We start from the raw sequence: 18,884 nt of genomic DNA, 5'->3' as shown, positions 1-18,884 counted from the left end.
GCGACGAGAAATCGTTTAGGTAATTCCCAACTTCATAAAAGCGAACATGCTGATCATTTAAAAAGTTTAGTTTAAACTCTTTAAAAAAAATGCGATCTATTATAATAAAATGTAAAGGTTTCGTAAAATTATATGCCAGATTGTCCTACATGTATTCACAAATATTTACAAGATATTACCAGTAAATGTAGGCGTAGACTGAAATTGAATTTCAAAACGATTAACTCAGTTGGAAAAAATCTTAAGAAAAGATATCAATAGCAGATTTTATGTAACATTAAATAAATAAACCTCGCCGTTGTAGCATTCTTCTTCTATGTATACTTAATTCGTTATCATGGAAAATCTATTGAAATAAGAAAAAGATGATGATTTTTCCACTCGCTTTTAATATATGTAATCTTTTTTTCAAAGTCAACACGCAGAATATTTCATGACTTACGCATGCCCTGATTGTTCCTGGGTAATACACACTTTTATAATCGGATTTGAACTTTGTTATAATTATGTCACAAAAATTAAACAATATGCTTGAAACAGTAAGACTTGGGATAATAGAATAGGAATTTATGATCGTCTACACATTTTACTTTTTAACCTAAATAACATGCAGTCGCAATTTCTCTGTTAAAGTTTTCCTCTTGTATTTGGATATGAATTGGACCTATTCATAAAGGATTTCTACAGAAACAATGTGGTAAGTAGCATGTTTAAATTGGGGCTGAATATGGGAGAATTATATTGACTCGATATTACTGTATTGATCTGTATTGGCTGTTGGGCCATCTCTTGATTGCAAAACATATTGCAGTTTCAGAGAGATAATTCGAAAGACTTGGGTTGCATCACAATATATGTATTAAGCCTCGTTAGTTGCTCGAAGTATATAGACAACACGCTTATTTGTTTTGCCGAGCAACCACCTATCATCAGATGTATTATTTCGATACCAGATCTGTCTTTTTTTGTGCAGAAAGTTCTTAACCAGAATGGCTCCGATATTATCCAGACACTGGTGTTTTGTTATATCTCTAATCTTCATCTCGTTGACTTTCCTAGGTAATGGCGACGTTTTAATTTGATTATTACCCTCACAGTGTCACAGACCTGACATTTACAGAGATCTTTATTGAAAAACTGTGTTGTAACTTTATACATGTAAAATACTTATATTAAACTAAGTCTTCAACTTATTTAATTATATATGTGAAGGACATGACACAATTATGTGGATTGGATAAGTGTATAAGAACTTTTAATTGTACTAATGCTAGAAGTGAGGAAGTAAACTTGTCCAGAGGTTCTTTTTTCTCGTCACTGTACATCTTCCGTCCGGTAGTAAAACCTTTGATTATTTGCGACGCTGTTTGTTTGTTTAAGATGTATGATGATAAAGCTATATCCATTCTCAATGTGGACGTTAAAACCGATGCCTAAACGTGTACATACCTTTGTAACGTTTCTATGAGGGATCATCATCAAAATGAATTCGACTATCCTATATACCCCTTATATCCAGTTGCAGTCTAAATCTCCCGCTTTTCCTCCCGATCGACACACCTGTCAGAACCTACAATGTACCTATTGTTTTTATTTTTATTTTTTATGTGTTTTCGTTCCAAAAATATTTAAAATATTTGCCACTGGAATTAAGCAATTATAAATCAATGAATCTAAAAATACGTGTCATTTTTTTTAGTGTAATAACTGCAGTTTGCAAATTGATTCATCAGAGTTCAAAATATAAATCGGTTCTCTATAATGCAAGATTTTGGGGATTGCTGGCTGACATTCAATCAACTTAGAGCAGTGATCGGTTTGATTGATATGGCTTCGTTTCCAGTTGATTTGTCATGGTGAATGCTTTATGATGTTTTAGAGAATTTAAGGTTTATAAAAACATGTCGCCATTCATCCTTCTGATATACTTTGGCTATTATACAAGTACTTGTTGCTTTTTTTAATAAAGTACTTATTTTTAGTATGTATCACTTAAAAAAAATAGTAACACGTATCAACGATATCTTATGCGATCATTTAATATAACTATATCTATAAGGAAAATTGTTCTCATAGCACCACTTTTATCAAACTGTCCTTTCTTTTGCTTGGTTCACTTACTTAATGTTAAGAAAGCGCATTAAGTCAAAGGTCGTGTTTATAAAAAGTTAATAAGCGTAATGAGCTGTGATTTAAATACTTAAAATTATGCAATGAGTGTAGTGAACGAAGACGAATGAAAGTTAATCAGTAATTCAAAAGATTTGTTAAAAGATGCATGTCGACAAAATATCAGTAAGGAAAGAATATCTTAAGTTTCAAATGCTGAAATTTAGTAGAATATTTAAACATCATTTACACGACGATGAAAACAGGGTGTCTCATTATAAAATGATTTACAAAGAATATATTTCTAACACCCTTTTTACTAGTGTTAAATACATGCGAGTGTCAATTAACTCACTTCATATCACAAAATACAATATAAATTCATTATAAGTGTCCCAGTTTCAACCTTTATAGTCAAAAGATTGTTACGCCTATGTCGTGAGAATGTTGAATCACAAAGAATCGTAAGCAGTTGAAATAAATAATTGCAAACAGTACACACAGCTAATTTTCTAAAAACTATTATTAGATCTGTTTTGTTGTTGCTGTTATTCACATTGTATTTCGAAAATTATTTTAAACTTTTCTGACTTTTTTCTTGTGTATCACAGTATATATTTTCAATTTTTGGTATACATATATACATATTGTATTTTTGTATAGTATTTTTGTATTTTATATGTCATTTATGTACAACGCCATTGAATACATATTGTATATGTAGAAATAAGTTTTCATGTTTCATGGAATGAAATGAAAGAATACTCTAAGGTCGCAGTAGGGCATGAAACAATGAGCAAATATAGAAAAGAAAATGTGGTATAATAGCCAATGAGACAACTGTCCACAAGAGACCAAATGACACAGAAATTAACAACTATAGGTCACTGTACGGTCTTCAATAATGAACAAAGCCCTTATAGTCCGCTATGAAAGGCCCAGAAATCTATGTACAAAACAATAAACAAACAAAACATATGATATACAGCGTTTAACGAAAAGCACTAAATTACATTTTCCTGACTTCTCGCTAGGCACAGACAGAATGTGGTAAAACATATTTACGGAATGCCAGGACAGTGGGATAACAGCACAACATTAAAACAAACTATAAAAATCAGTTGAGAACGGCTTAACTCGTCAGTTTTACTATTAAAAAGGACGAAAAGGCAATCAAGAGTATACCATTGCGTTAATATTTATTGAAAAAAAAACATAAAATGTATATGTTAACTGTTTATCTGTAGCTTCGCGTTAACGTGCTCAAATTCCCGGATAATATGTAGCTGCTCTTCTGGAAAACGCTAGACATTTCTCTTCAGTAATTTTTAAGTTGCATTTTATTCCATTGCAATAATAATTCTTATTCATACATGTATATAAACCCGCTTCGGGAGAAGGGGTATACTTCCTTTATCTTTTTGTTGCTTTCACGGATTCGTAGGAACTATTTCCTAGGAGCCGTTCTACCAAGCTTCGTGTGAGCACGTGATGATACCTTGTGGTGCATTTTCCCATTCATCGCATGTACATTTCCTGTTTACTAAATATCTGGATATTCTGACACTTAATGTTCATACATGTATATGAAATTTTCGTCGTGTTTTCTGACGAACTACAACTCAGAACTTCTTCTGTTTTCGGGCACTTTAAACATATGAATTTGAGTCGATTTTTTATAAGAATAATTTTATTAAACTAGGAACGTCATGTACCTTAAGTTTTTATGGTTTGGTTTTATATGAGAATGCATTAGATTTCTGTCATTCTTAAATAACATAAAGAAATACTGGGTTTATAGCATGGTGTTAATATATCTCAGTTATTACGTAACGCTTATGCATGTTTGCATTTTAAAGTATACCGACTTTAATAACATGGGTAGGTAGCTTTACAACCAAGGAGATATAAAGGAAAACAACGGCATTCGACACTTCATATAAGTGTTACGGTCACAATCACGAATTGGTTGGCCGAGACGACTAACTTTCAACATGTTTTCGCGCGGTCTCAGATCTCTAGATTCCAGAATACTCGTCTGACATATAAAATTGACTGCTTGTTCAGCGCCTCTTGTGAAATTTTAATGTGGTGTGGATGATGCCCTTAGTTATATTTTTTTTTATCATAATTGTAGATTTATACGATTTGACAGTAAGCTACAGTAACTATTGCCTCAAATTCAATCCTCGTAAATACAATTTCATATAATTTCTCAAAATGTATTAATCTATAAGCAACATTAAGCATACCGCCTGTATATAATGAAAAGCAGAAAAAATATAACAATAGTAAGAAGTGGGTTTTTGTAGGTCAGAAAATTAGAAAGTAAAACACAGCTGTTGTTTACAGATTTATACCTGACAAAGCTTAGAGAAGATTATTTGATTATTTAACAAATTTATTTAACCTCTTCACATTTATACTAATCTATCAACTAATCTGCTTTTGTACATGGTGATCATAAGAAAAGTCACAGACTAAATAAAAGAGTAAAATCCAATGTGTCGAATGTCATGTAAACCTTAATGCTGTTATACAGTATTGGGTACCTTAAACATTTGGAACGAAAAAGCTACATGTAATAAATAGGTAGGATAACACTAACTATCTTACAAAGTACGAGAAAGTGTGCACAAAGAAGATTTTGATATGTTCGGGAAAACTGATGAAAACATTGTTTAGGAGTTCCATGCAAATATTTATCGTTCTATAATGAACAGAAATCTAGCGTTTTATTTACTCGAAACTTGCAACAAACACCAGTCAACCATTTTGTCTTCCACCCTTTTTGCTCTTGTTTAAGGTTTAATGTGTTGCATTTATTAGATTTCTTTTAATTTTTGAATGTCTTTAATGTTTATACTAGTAACAGTCTCGTTATACTTTGTGATGGAAAATTGTTCGAATTTGAAAATTTCTTTTTCAATCAAGTTTCAGGCTTAGAAATTTTATATGACCAATGGTTTTTGAATTTGGTGTTGTCTTATGGTTAGACAATAGTCAATTAACAATTCACTATTGCATGGTGCCTGATGACTAGCAATAGCTTGTATGTTATACTAGTATCACGACGAGTATCATATATTGAACAGGATTTACCAAAATACCAGAGCAACTTACGCCAATCCTGGTTTTTGATAGGATTCTTTTTTTGGTCAGTCATTAGTTTTGAATGTTATATTTTGTAAACTGCAACAGTTGCTTGTCTTTTGGTTCTTTTTGTCATGGCACTGTCTGCTTGTTTTCGACCTGTCAGTTTAAATATTCCGTTGCTATTTTTCGTCTCTCCTCTATCTACTAATATTTCTCTCTAAACTTTCCGTATACAAAATAAAATGTGTATAATGATTACTCAATTCATTTCTCTGTCCTATATCTCCCTCTAAAAAAACCAAAACAATTCACCTACCCGACCAACCACCCACCTTTATACAATTTCACTTTAAAAATTTAAAACTATAGGCTAGATAGCGGTATATTTGTTCATCGGAAATTAATACAATCCTGGACTTCTTATTTATTTTTTAGATTACTTTATTTTTCGAATTTACATCCATTAAAATCTAAATATTAGATGCATTATATCATTCGTATTAGTAAAAGGTGTCCAAGTAAAGATATTTTTATAATTATGTAGATTTCATTTATTCAAATTCATAATTGTTTAAATCGTGCGAAACATTTATCAAAACATTCGTTTAAGGACAGTATTTACCATGATCTGGTATTTAAAAAATTCAAAACAGTATGAACTAATATTAATATTCAGAACCTTAATAGATTTCATTTTTTTTTTCTTTTGAGAGAAAGTTATTTTTTGTAAATCTAACATTCTATGCTTTACAAAAAGCACAACAGTGTATTATTTTATTTATTTCATTATATCAATACAGAGGTTCTTATAGAAAAATAGACCAAAAGGGACCAAAGATTGACAATATTCCCATGTTTGTTATAATGATGTTCCGGACCATATGAGTATTTGGACCATACGCGTATGGTCATGACCATATGGGTATATACTCATATGGTCCGACCATACGCGTATGGTCGGGGTAATTAACACTCTGTTACAGTTTACTTTTAATACTTCTAAACTCTTCATATGGTATGACCGTTCTTTCAAAAGTCGCTATCATATAGGTAATTTTATCATTATATTATAATCAAAAGATAAGCTAAATAAAAATAAGAAGTTTCACAAAGTTAATTTTACTTAATTGTCAATTTTAAAGTAAACACATTTTATACCGATGGTCATTACCGATTTGTTATTACGAGTAAATGGCAATATGTCGACTAAAAAATCAAATTCCAAAAAATTCTTAATGAACTGTTACATAAGAAGTCACTGGAAAGTAGCATACTATTCAGTAGTTTATTTACGTTGTTTTGTGAAGATGGTGTATTGCAGTCATTTTACGATATTTGGAAGTGAATGTCATCCAAGCCTACATGCACGACATTCAATGTAACTAGCGATGAAAACTAACTATGGCATCAATATTAAATATTTACCTAGTTTTTTGGATTATAAAATTAAAAAAATCTCATGTTTTAAACCATTACTGTTTTTTTTTAGATAAAGTTTATGTATTATGGAAACGTTTATAATGTTATTTGAAAAATATATATACCTATATGGTCCAAATACTCATATGGTCCGGCCCGTTAATAACCAAACGAGTATTATACTCATATGGTCCGACCATACGCGTACGGTCGGACCATACGCGTATGGTCGGACCATATGAGTATACGCATATGGTCATGACCATACGCGTATGGTCCAAATACTCATATGGTCCGGAACAATGATATCAAATAGGCGTACGGAAAATAATAATTTCTGGCCTTGTTTTACTAGGAGTTTCAAATGTTCATCTTGATCAATAAAGTACTGCATACTTTGCCTAACTGTTGTTCTATAACTATATATATATATATATAGCCATGCCATAAGTTTATTGAGTGGCATTTTAAGTTCCAGCATCACAAATTGCAAGATCAATTCTATAAACGTGAAACTGTATAAAATGAAAATGATTTAGAAAAGAAGTTGCAATGGGAAACAAAAGAGGAACACTATTTTACATTTACATTGCGAGCTCGGTAGGGACAGAATATCTTTTACATCAAAGATAGATGCTGTATAGAAACCATTGTAAGTGCGTGGAACTGTTTGATTTTCAAATGGGGATTTAGTGGTCGAACACATAGTCCGCAGCAGGAGTTTACATACATACATCAGGGTGAACTTCCCTTGGAATAAACGGTAATCATTTTAGCATTTTGTTTGGTGATATATATAGATATTTTCAATTGCCATTGCTGTAATAAACAAATTACACAATTTGCACTTATTCTTTCATCTCAAGCGGAATCGGCTCATTAACTTGGAATATGTATCTTATCTATACTTTAGATTACCTATTTCCTCATTGTAACAAACATATTGACTGTTATTTTAATGTTGAAGACTGATTTGGTTGTAGCGTATTCGTCTCGCGTGCTCGAGGAAGGGGATACGAACCCCGGCAGGTTCAAACCGAAGACTATGCAATTGTTATTTGCTGCTTATATTCTTAGATCACAGCATTAAGAAGTAATGGGGGAAACTGGTCAGCTGGGAGTTGGAGTAATGTTTCCGGAGAGGATTTCGTATCCTCCTACTTTTTGAACATATTTTGTGACCTTTTGAACTAGCACGTTACCATTCATAGTGACTGTTTAAATTAGTATTTGTAATGACATCTGACATAGTTCAACAAATGTAGCTACATATGTATCCTTTTCAGGGTATATACAATGTACGATGATAGCAAACAACCAATACCAAATGTTCAAATCTGTTTAACGCTAGTCTTGATACAAGGCACATAACTACAAAGAGAAACGATATAGGGTTACATAAATTGTATCTCTGAAGTCTGAATACTTGTCTTGAATTCAGAGGAAAATGTTCGCAGAAAAAAATATCTCTTCTTGCATGCATCATTCTGAGCCATTGGTAGATGAACTGTTCCGACAATGATGCATATAAATGAAAAGACAGTTTTATTGAATATTTGAAAACATGATTTTAGTTAAACACCATCAGCTCTATTCCTAGAATATAATAGATAATCTGAACACTAACATGCAAAGAATCATGATTAAACAAATGTTTTCCCATCCTCGATTAGCTGCTTTTTTTTAGAAAAGCTAGACAATTCTCTTATTTTTTGTGTTGCCTTTTATTCCATTACAATAATTGTTATTATCCATACATGTATAAATCTGCTCTTCGCGTTTATACTTTCGTTGCTTTGTTCTCCAGGATCTGTAAATAAACTATGAAATATGGTATCAAAAAGATAGAATTCGCTTTGGAAATATGAATCTACCAGGAAAAAAAACAAGTTTCACCTAAATAGTTATCATGCCTGTAAAATATATTGGTAGATGATATACGCTATTGCTAATATTGTATTTACGATACAGATGTAGCTAAGATGTTGCCGTGTTAATTTATTTGCTAATTGAAATTTCAAATTTAGCAAGCATTTTCAATTTTGATAAAATATTATATTACAGAACTCGTAGTTTTTAATTCATAATTCATAATTCCGTACTACCTAAAGTCTACATTGAGAAAACGTTTAAATGGTATCGATACTGGTCTATATGCCATTTGTTGACCGATGACTTACAATTACAGACCTAGTATATATTGACATAAGTGATCGACAATGGTCACAGCTTAGAGAACAGAGTTGATGTTTTAGTGTATTAATAGCAGCTCCATTTAAACATATCAATCGTAACCTTGTATTTGGTTAATTGAGTATGTTTATAATCCGTATTATTTCTGACTTAGAAAATAGATTTTAGTTTTTTAAGTACCATTAGTACGTTCAATCATTTTATAAATATGACCAGTAGTTTTATTTGAACATTTAAGTAAACTGATCGTTTTCGCCACTTGAAAAATAATTCCCAATTTAATATTTTAGTTATAACAATCCTCCTTTATAGACAGGATGTATTCAGTTGTGTTTTTGTGAGTAATCTTCTTTACTTTTTATATTATTAGCATACTCTCTTTTTATACTTGATTGTAATTGAGATCATTAATTCTTGCAGATGAAAAGGTATAATGTACCCTTATCAAATTCTAAACAATAATATTTCTGTGGTAATAAGTACATGTATGATTTTTTAAACCATCGCCAGATGTTTAATGAATATACAAACACTAATTCAAAGATCTAAATCTTATTTGCAATGTAATCCTGCTAAAAAAAAAGAATTAATGTATAAGTTTTAATACCACACGTAGAAAAACGCTTACATTTAAAGCGGTTCCACTTCAACATTCCATACGATTTCAAAATATATCTTTATTTATATGAAGTATTGTCGCTCACCACTATAAAATTGCCAGTCATTTTGGATGCAGTAAATTTTTATATCATAATCCTGTCTTTAGCAAATTCTCACCAAAATTTACATTGAAATTAGTTTACCTAGCTCTGAGAGATAAAGGATAAAACAGATACAGTAAGTTTGCCTCATATATTGAATTACATCTAGAAATTGACAATGAGGGCGGTTGAAAACAAAACTTTACTACAAAAGAGGTGATTTCAGCTTCCTAATTGTAAACTTTCCATTTCTATGTAGCACAATTCCAGCAGCTCCTGCATACGGAGTATCTGTGTAATTATCTCCCAACTGACACGATATTCCCGAGTTCATGGGGCTTGTATTTTTATCATGATTTTCTTGATAGAAGGTTTCTGCTCAAAAGTAAGCTATTAAACCAGGAGTTCCAAATGGTGATGTTGAAATCATCCGTCCGTAAATTTTACAGACGCCATCACGAGTTGTTTGACCCTCGTTTACCTAATGTGTTGAAGAGATACCTGTATTATATACCTTTATTTTACCCTCACTGTACCTTATACTAACTAATAACCGCCTTTAAATTTCTTGGAATATTTGAAAGCTAAACTTCTTCGTGAATGTTTATATCTGTTTTAGTAAACATAATATGACTAATGTTTTGCATTGTAATTCGAAAAGTATTTGACTTCCTATTCGATAAAACGATACGTAATATAAGAAAAAACAGTTACAATTCAACTGATTCATTTTTAACGTTTCTTTCACATACGTCGTATTTTTTTTATAAACCGTCAACACTTTTTTTCAAATACGAGCTTATAGAAATTGTAAATTTTGTTCTTTTTTTTGTCAAGCTTACGTTGAAGTGTTAATGTGTAATTCTCTTTTAAAAATTCCACATTCGTTAAACTTTATCTAACCTAAAAGTGACTGTTTTATAGAGTACAATAATTTCTTCTACTTGAAACCACAGACATACACATACCAAGACACACATTCAATAAAAAAAACATGAACTTGGAAGGGACATTCAAATGCAAATATCTATTCTGTAATATATACGTGTTGCCAATTATGCAGTTTGCCGTTAGTCCGACATCAAAGAATTTAAAAGTACTAGACACAAAATTAAAAAAAAAATATATGTCGATATTCTTTTTCAATCATTTTGAACAATTTTCTGTGTCATTATCACCCATTTTTGCAAACAAAGCTGCTGTTGTTTCATAATTTTGTCTAATATTTATGTAGATAAAACTTGTCATTCTCAATAGTTTGAAACAAGACCAAAGTTCAGTTAAGTCGTATATACAACAGATCCCAAGTCAAAATCTAAATCTCCTCGTGGTCTGAAAATAGTCTATCTTCACATGTTATCAATGATAAAAGACAAAAACTCTAAAATTGATCAAAAGTAATTTAAGCCCGCTAAACCCAATAACTCATTTATGAAAAAAATGATGGTTTCAGTCTGTGTTTTGAATGCAAAAGATCAATTTGATTTTTGCAGTTTCTTTCTGTTTGAAGCATACTAAAGTTGGTCAAAAGTCGTCATTTAAGGGCGTAAACCGATGTCAGAAGTCATTGTATGTATAAGAATGAGATATAACTAGATTCGTACTGATTTGATAGAGGCTTATCGTAAAATTGGCGGTTATGTTGGATAGTTGGCGGTTAATTTATTGTACATACCACATAAATTATTTTGACCTTTTCTTCGTGAAATTTTACCAGCAGTTGGAAGGAAGAACAGATATTTAACTTTTACTGACGGACGACAGACGTCGGACACCAAGTAATATTAATAACGGAAACTTGTTCCTTGGACCAATTGATCTTAAACAATTAAAGTCTGATGACTAACTTAGTGGTTCGTGGGCAACATTTGTCAAGTTACATTTGTAATATAAATTCAGACGCACTATTAAAATTTCACCGACTTTTGATGTATTTTAATGACTGCTTCAAATCAAATATTTGATAGTTTTCCAATAGTTTTGTTTAATTGATTGAAGTGATAACTAACACACTTTGTAACAGAAGATGTTTGTTATGTTTTCTTTACATTAGAAGACAAATCGATCTTTTTTTATTATACATTCCACTATTGCTGAAAATATATATAAATTGGTATATCGCCATATAATAACAATAATGTATTATTAATTATAATGTAACACCACTTTAAATCAACTTTCGTGACCTATAGTTGTTAATATCTGTGTCATTTTGGTCTTTTGTGGATAGTTGTCTCATTGGCATTCATACCACATCTTCTTTTTTATAATTTCGATATCATTTGTCTCTAAAATATGGACAAAATTCAAAAATCCGATCTCAAGAATTCAACATAAGAACAAGTTTAGCGAAGAAACGGAACGGTAATAGTTATTTTTTTTCAACACTTCAACGAACTGTATCAACATCAGTCCTCATAATTTCAAAAATAATGTTGTATGTACCTGTACCTATTCTGGTGCCTGTAATTCGGTGATTGTCGTTTGTTGATGTGTTACATATTTGTTTTTCGGGTTTTTTTTGTACCTAAATAAGACCGTCCGTATTCTCGGTTGAATTGTTTTACATTTTTCATTTCGGGACCTTTTATAGCTGACTATGCGGTATGGGCTTTGCTCATTGTTGAATGCCGTACGTTCCCTTAGTTGTTAATGTCTGTGCCATTTGATCTCTTGTGGAGAGTTGTCTCATTGACAATCATATAACATATTCTTTTTTATAATTATTTTGTATTAACAGAAAGATATCATTAATTTCTACCTTTCAACAAGTATTACTAGTTATTTTTTCATATCTTATATCGGTGTTTGATCAAAATTGGATTTTGTTTTATCTTATAACCTATTTCATAAACGAGGGAAACTTCGCAAAAAAATCAAAAATTCATATTATGTCCATTCTGTATAAAAATGCTCAAATTTATAAATATTAAAGTTTTATTCCGCTAGATAAGAGATCACCATCGATTTTAAATTTTGAGTATCAGTTCTTTGCGTTCCGCCATTTTGTTATCTTGTCCAAATAAAAATCACGATATGTCTATAAACCATAAAGAAACAAAACTACAGTAACCGATGTTGTCGTAATTACGTGTCGATATCTTGTCAATCGTACGGTTGTTTTATCTGACTAACTAACTTGATTCGGAAAATGTTCTTATATTTTTAATAACCATATAGTCTGTTATTTTTAAACTGTTAATATTGGAATTAGTTAAAAAGTCAAAGTTCAAATCATAAATAAGAGTTCCGTGAAAATTGTTTTCGAAAATCTAATTCGTTCATAGTTCTTTAAAGTAATATACTTTATTCAAATAAATTAGGATCTTCGCTCCACTGATCACCCGCATGGCTTAATGTATTACTCCCAAAGGTATTGTGAGGGGTGTAAGGTGACACGACCAGGTATTCAAGCGATTTCCTGTCGGGCCTGCAAGTTCATGCATCGTTTCACTTCTGTAGGTATTGATCAGTGTACACGGCCGATAACTTATAACTTTCCATTTTGAACTATCAGGTGCATGTATAATATACATCTCTGTCTTGCGTGTCCGAAAGTGATATAATATACTAGTCATTACTTAACTCATACGCTTGTTTATAAATAAAATTTCTGGTGTAAAGAATATTATTTATATAAAAAAAAAAAATGATACCAAAAAAAAAAAAAAAAAAAATTGAAGATATACAAATATACGTATTTTTTCCAAGGGTTAATTTGGGGAAATCAGAGACATATAATTGTATTATATGTCTCTGGGACAATGTAATATTTACTCGTTGTCAATAGTAAAGGACATAGTTGGATCATTCCAGAAATGTTGATTAAAAAAATGTGCGCACTTGTCGACGATTCGTTTATACGCCCGGATAGAAAGTTACGGAACTACAGCGCAAATTAAAATATATACATTGAACATAAGAAAGAAACATACATTTTGTGCAAATTGGGGTAAAAGTTTTGTAAATAGACTAGTCCACGTATACCAACAGTATGTAATCATCCAATTCGATAGACTATTGTATACCAAAAGAAGAAGAAGAAGAAGAGGACCAATTTGATTTAAATACAGGTCGATCTATAACTTGCTTTGGTTCATCGAAGTTATGAACATAGTAAAATCACAGATTTATATATCAATTAGATTGTTCTCGAATAAAGAAAGAAATTCGTCATCACCACAACTGTTCCGACATATGCAACTGGACGTACACTAATAATCCCCGAGGGATGTGAATATTTTCTAGGAAAGCTATTGAGTATTAAAGTTTCAAATCATTTTCGGGATTTATTTTCTTTCTTGATATTCAATGACAGCAAATTTAAAGAATAAACTGCTTGTCAGATATTTGTCCGCCTTAGGGGTATTCTTGCCAGTTGAACAGACTTATAATTACATTCAAAAATAGGCAAAGATGACATTAAATGCGTTGTCTTTTGTTTTTAAACATCTTTGGTCAAATAGTTATTAAGTATTATACCGTATACGTTGTGAGACGAAGACTACTTTAATAAGGACGTCCCCGATTATGATTAAATTTGGTTGACGTTTTTCACACTTGATAAAGAATATCTATTCGTAATTTTTCGATTCCATTCCAAGAAGACCTTAAATTTGCTGTCAATGTTTTAAGACTTCTCAAGTACAAAAGTATTTTTTCTTTATTCGTTCATATGATATTCCGCTTCGGTAGAGTTATCTTCAGTGAGTTCCAGTTATTAATTTGTACGTGGCTTTTAAAAAGTCTAAATCTAAGTGTTCTCATTCATTTATTTGCCTAATAAAGACAAATAAAAATACTTTGGTAAAGCTATTTATAATTTCTAAGTTCTCCTTTTTATTAGACATCAATCAAGGACAAAAGGTGTAAATCATTTCAATCGGACATATGAATTAAGTTTCCCGTCTTTAACCAAAAATTGTGTATTTCTTAGTAAATTAACTTATTTGAATTCAAATAAATAATAGCACCAAACATAATTAAATAATTCCACGGCGATCAATTTTTATTTGTCACCAACTTGAATATATATTTTAAATATGTATATTGGATGCTCCCCTTGTCTTATAATTCACTGATCCGAATAGACAGTCACACCTGGTAAGGTGTGCCCGAGAGGCGTGGTTAAATACCGAAGTGCAAATAACAATTTACCTTTCAACAAGCCATCTACGAGTATTGCTACAGAACCGTGAATACACACATCGTATCAACCAAGTCAAAGCAGAGATAGTAAAAGGTCAATAAGAGTACACCAACATATTGTCTTTACAGAATATTGTACTTTACTTTGTTCACCTTAGCAGTCCGAAAATACATTAATTAAAAATCAATTTATAACTTTTTGTGTTGTCTACAAAAATAATTCGAATATATACGTTTAACATAGAAAATTTATCTCATGAATATGTACAATTGAACGTATGTGCGTTTTATCTTCTTATTATCGGATGGTTATTAGATAAAGCATAAGTCATCGGCGCGCTTACGATTACGTTAAAATATGATTAAAAACCAAGACTTTTAATGATTGTTTTTTAAATCCCGGCATGCAAAAACCAGGAGAAAACGTCACGACCTACAGGAAGTAGTTAATATTTTTTCATTAAATATTGAATTTCTCCTTTATTACTGCACATATAGCGATAAATCTTTGTGAATATATATATTATGTCATAATGAACATATTTAAACCATAAGTAAAAAATCGTGAATTTTCCCTTTAAATACAAATATCGTGCCGTTGGGAACTGACCTTAAGACAAATTAGAGAGACGTGATCGATCAATCATAGAATACCTGAAACTGACCAGTGGACAGGCTTGACCATATTAATCAATACAGCAAATAATGGAATGAGATATTTAATTAGAACAGAAAATTAATACGTACTTGGCAATCATCAATTTATACAAAATAAAGTTTTATCTGAAGGAATATAGTTAATTGAAGTCTCAGGCATGGGAAGGTAGGACCCTATGGTTCTTTTAAAACAATTAGATACGTAAAAATTAAATGATCTCATAAGATTTTTTATGAAGGTAGACGTGTTTTTTTTTCTTTTTTTTCTTCTTCATTTCAATTCGTTGAATGTAAGTGTATTCACTTTGACTTCAAACTATATAGATAATATGATAGAAAATGATAACTACCAAATATAAAAAAAAACGTTTTTGAATAAGATTTTTTGTTAATTGATGTACTGCCTGATGATGTGTTTAACTTTCTGAAATTGTGTGGAATATTTATAAAATAGAAAAGATACATGTACTCCAGATAACTGATAACTACATGTAACCAGCAGCCGTACCGTCCCTGTGTCTGTTGTTTTGGTAGCTTTTAACTCAATGATTATGCTGAGCAGACAATGTTTTCCATCTTAAACCAACAATTTGGAAACCAAAATATACAGAAACGATAACTAAAGAAGCATACACAAAACAGTGAAATTTGCCTGAATGATAAGTAACTATTAACTAGTTTTTGAATACTACCAAGTTCAAGGCGATATTTCCGTTTCATCAAACACTGAAAAAACACTCTTTAGTTACAAAACATATTCGTATTTGATTTAAAATACCAGCATCATTCACTATAAGCCTGTAGTTTTATAAAGATATGAATTTATTTAACACTATTGACAAAGCCTTTAATGGTAAATACATGAAACAAGTGTAGAAAAGATTAATAAATTTAAAGAAGATGTGGGGCATTCCTCAGGAAGATGTATACCAACCAACACAAATAAAAAGCGGACATCTAGAACATTTCGTTTTTTGTCGAATACACCATAAAACTTAATGAATATTAAAAGCAACAGTAGTATTCCGATGTTCAGAAGTCATAAATCGATTGAAAGAAAACAAATCCGGGTAACAAACTAAAACCGAGGGAAACACATCAACTATAAGAGGAAAACAACGAAATAACAGAACACTGAAGTGCAACAAAAACAAACAATTATGCAAAATACAAACTATTAGATAGCAAATTCCATATTCCTGACTTGCTTAATAGGTATATTACTAGTGCCTGCTCAAACGTTTTAACCCACTGCACTTGTTTGCACCTATCCTAAGTTATGTCCCTGTTGTTCTGAGGTTGTCTTTTACTTTTTTTGTTCATAAGTGTTTTTCGTTACTCGTTTTTTTTATATAGATTAGACTGTTGTTTTTCACGTTTGAATATTTTTACACTAGTTATTTTGGGGCCCTTTATAGCTATAGCTTGCTGTTAGATGTGAATAAGGCTCCGTGTTGAAGGCCGTGCGTTCGCTTAATGGTTTATTTTTTACTAATTGTGATTTTGATGGGGAGATGTCTCATTGGCACTCATACCATATCTTCTTGTATCTAATCTATTGGTTATAAAAGTAATAGCAATATGTCTGTGACAGCTTACTAGAAATTAAAAAAAAGCATGACTTATAGTGTCACTATTCCAATCTTGGGGGAAATTGCAAAGCGTATTATATCAGGAAATATGTTCCAAGATTGCGGAAACTGCAAATCGCATTATAGTCAGAAATACAATATCATGTACAACCATGCAGTGACCTTAAATTCATAATTGATAGAACTGAAAATGGTGTCTTTCGGAAATCCGGATTTCCCGACATAAAAGTTAATCTGGTATTAAACCTGTAAAGACCACTTTAAACGAAGACGATGTCTTAGTTCGAATGACACCGGCATAGGAAATATAAAATATATCCCATGTTATATATTTGTTTCCTTGACAGATAGTTGCATTTTCGTTGTAATATGAAATCGAAAAGCATATGCGGAACTAGGGTTCATAGATATAGGAAGATGTGGTATGATTGCCAATGAGACAACTCTCCATCCAAATAATTTATAAAAACAACTCTCCATCCAAGCAATTTATAAAAGTAAACCATTATAGGTCAAGGTACGGATTTCTGCACGTAGCCTTGGCTCAAACCGAACAGCAAGCTATAAAGAGCCCCAAAAATTAGTAAATGTTAAACCATTCAAACGGGAAAACCAACGGTATAATCTATATTAAAAAGAAAACAAACATGTATGAACTACATACACAAACGACAACTACTGTACACCAGACTCTTGACTTATGACAGGTGCAAACATTTGCATCGGGATTAAACGTTTCAATGGTACCGAAACAATAGCATACCATCACAACAGATTCTTTGCTGTTCACTGAACAATGAAATGCAATACAGCGTAGGGAACATGAATATATATTCTAGATTAAGAACTGTTAGTGTTCGAACAAAAACATTTACTTGACAACATGTATAAATTATTCAATAGGGTATTGATATAAATAAAAAGAGATTTCTTGATTCAATGTCCTGGATTTCACAATTATAAGCTGAACATTGCACCAATTTTCAGGATATTCTAGCTAGTCTAATATTCTAGCATAGCTTATGAGGAGGGCCGAACTTGTTCAAAGACGTTTTTTATTCTGAAAAACAAGAAAAGAAAAACAACAGTAAATCAAAATAGTTAAGAACAAAATCCAGTACTTTTTGTTTGAAGCGGATATCTATCATGTTAAAAATGTAGCGTGTTTTGTGAATGAGTATAAAGACAAATAAAAAACAAAACTAATTGTAATTAGGTAAAAATATTTTCCTGGCTTGTTATATAGGATATTCAAACTTATTAGTTAAAAAATAAACTGATAGTGCCATTGCAAAAACCGGAAAAAAAACGAAATATAAAGAAAAGTATGCACAAAACACTACACTGAAAATTAAAGACCGAACAACACAAACCCAACCACAGATCATGGACCAAGGGTAAGCGGATCAAACTCCACACGTGACACCCGTCGTTTTGTTTTTGTTTATACAAACCCAGGGATCTATTCGGCAGGTCACATTCCATAATTATCGGACGGGATGTGGTAAAAAGTAAAATCACAAAAATACTGAACTCAGAGGAAAATCAATTTGGAAAGTCCATAATCACATGGCAAAATCAAAAAACAAAACGCATCAAAAACGAATGGACAAGAACTGTCATATTCCTGACTTGGCACAGGCATTTGGTAACAAATTGGAATATATCTGCCGTCTTCTGGGAAACAGATGTTCTATAACGGTCAACCAACACATATAATGGCGTCTGTAAAATTGTTGAATTTCAATAGCTTCCTGGTAAGTAGCAAGCCTCTATCGAAGAAATCAAGATAAACTATGGAATTTTGTATCAATATGCTCCATATGCAGGCTCTTCTGAAACCTTTTGTATATATAATAAATCCAAAATCCAGACATACTAGATCGTGGACTAAAAAACCGAGTTTTCATAGATATGTTAAATTCTTTTTTACCATGTGTTGCCATTTTTATTGTTTTCTAAATTTCAG

General features: G+C 31.4%; 1 protein-coding gene across 3 annotated transcripts in view; it reads left to right on the top strand.

Annotated features, from left to right (window-relative positions):
• Positions 1-470: 470 nt before the first annotated feature.
• The window catches only part of LOC134715979 (thrombospondin type-1 domain-containing protein 4-like), a 90,109-nt gene continuing 71,695 nt past the window's right edge, over positions 471-18,884 (top strand). The window contains exon 1 of one of the 3 annotated variants that reach the window (XM_063578600.1): positions 471-697. In XM_063578600.1, coding sequence (XP_063434670.1) covers positions 693-697 — 5 coding nt within the window. In that variant the 5' untranslated portion in view covers positions 471-692. Of the gene's footprint in view, positions 698-9,119; positions 9,155-15,441; positions 15,490-18,884 lie in introns of those variants that run through there. The other 2 variants (XM_063578597.1, XM_063578599.1) reach the window with 2 other exon arrangements.

Source organism: Mytilus trossulus, chromosome 4, assembly GCF_036588685.1.
Source record: "Mytilus trossulus isolate FHL-02 chromosome 4, PNRI_Mtr1.1.1.hap1, whole genome shotgun sequence".
NCBI classification, from domain to species: domain Eukaryota; kingdom Metazoa; phylum Mollusca; class Bivalvia; order Mytilida; family Mytilidae; genus Mytilus; species Mytilus trossulus.
This window is presented reverse-complemented; position numbering and strand designations above follow the sequence as displayed.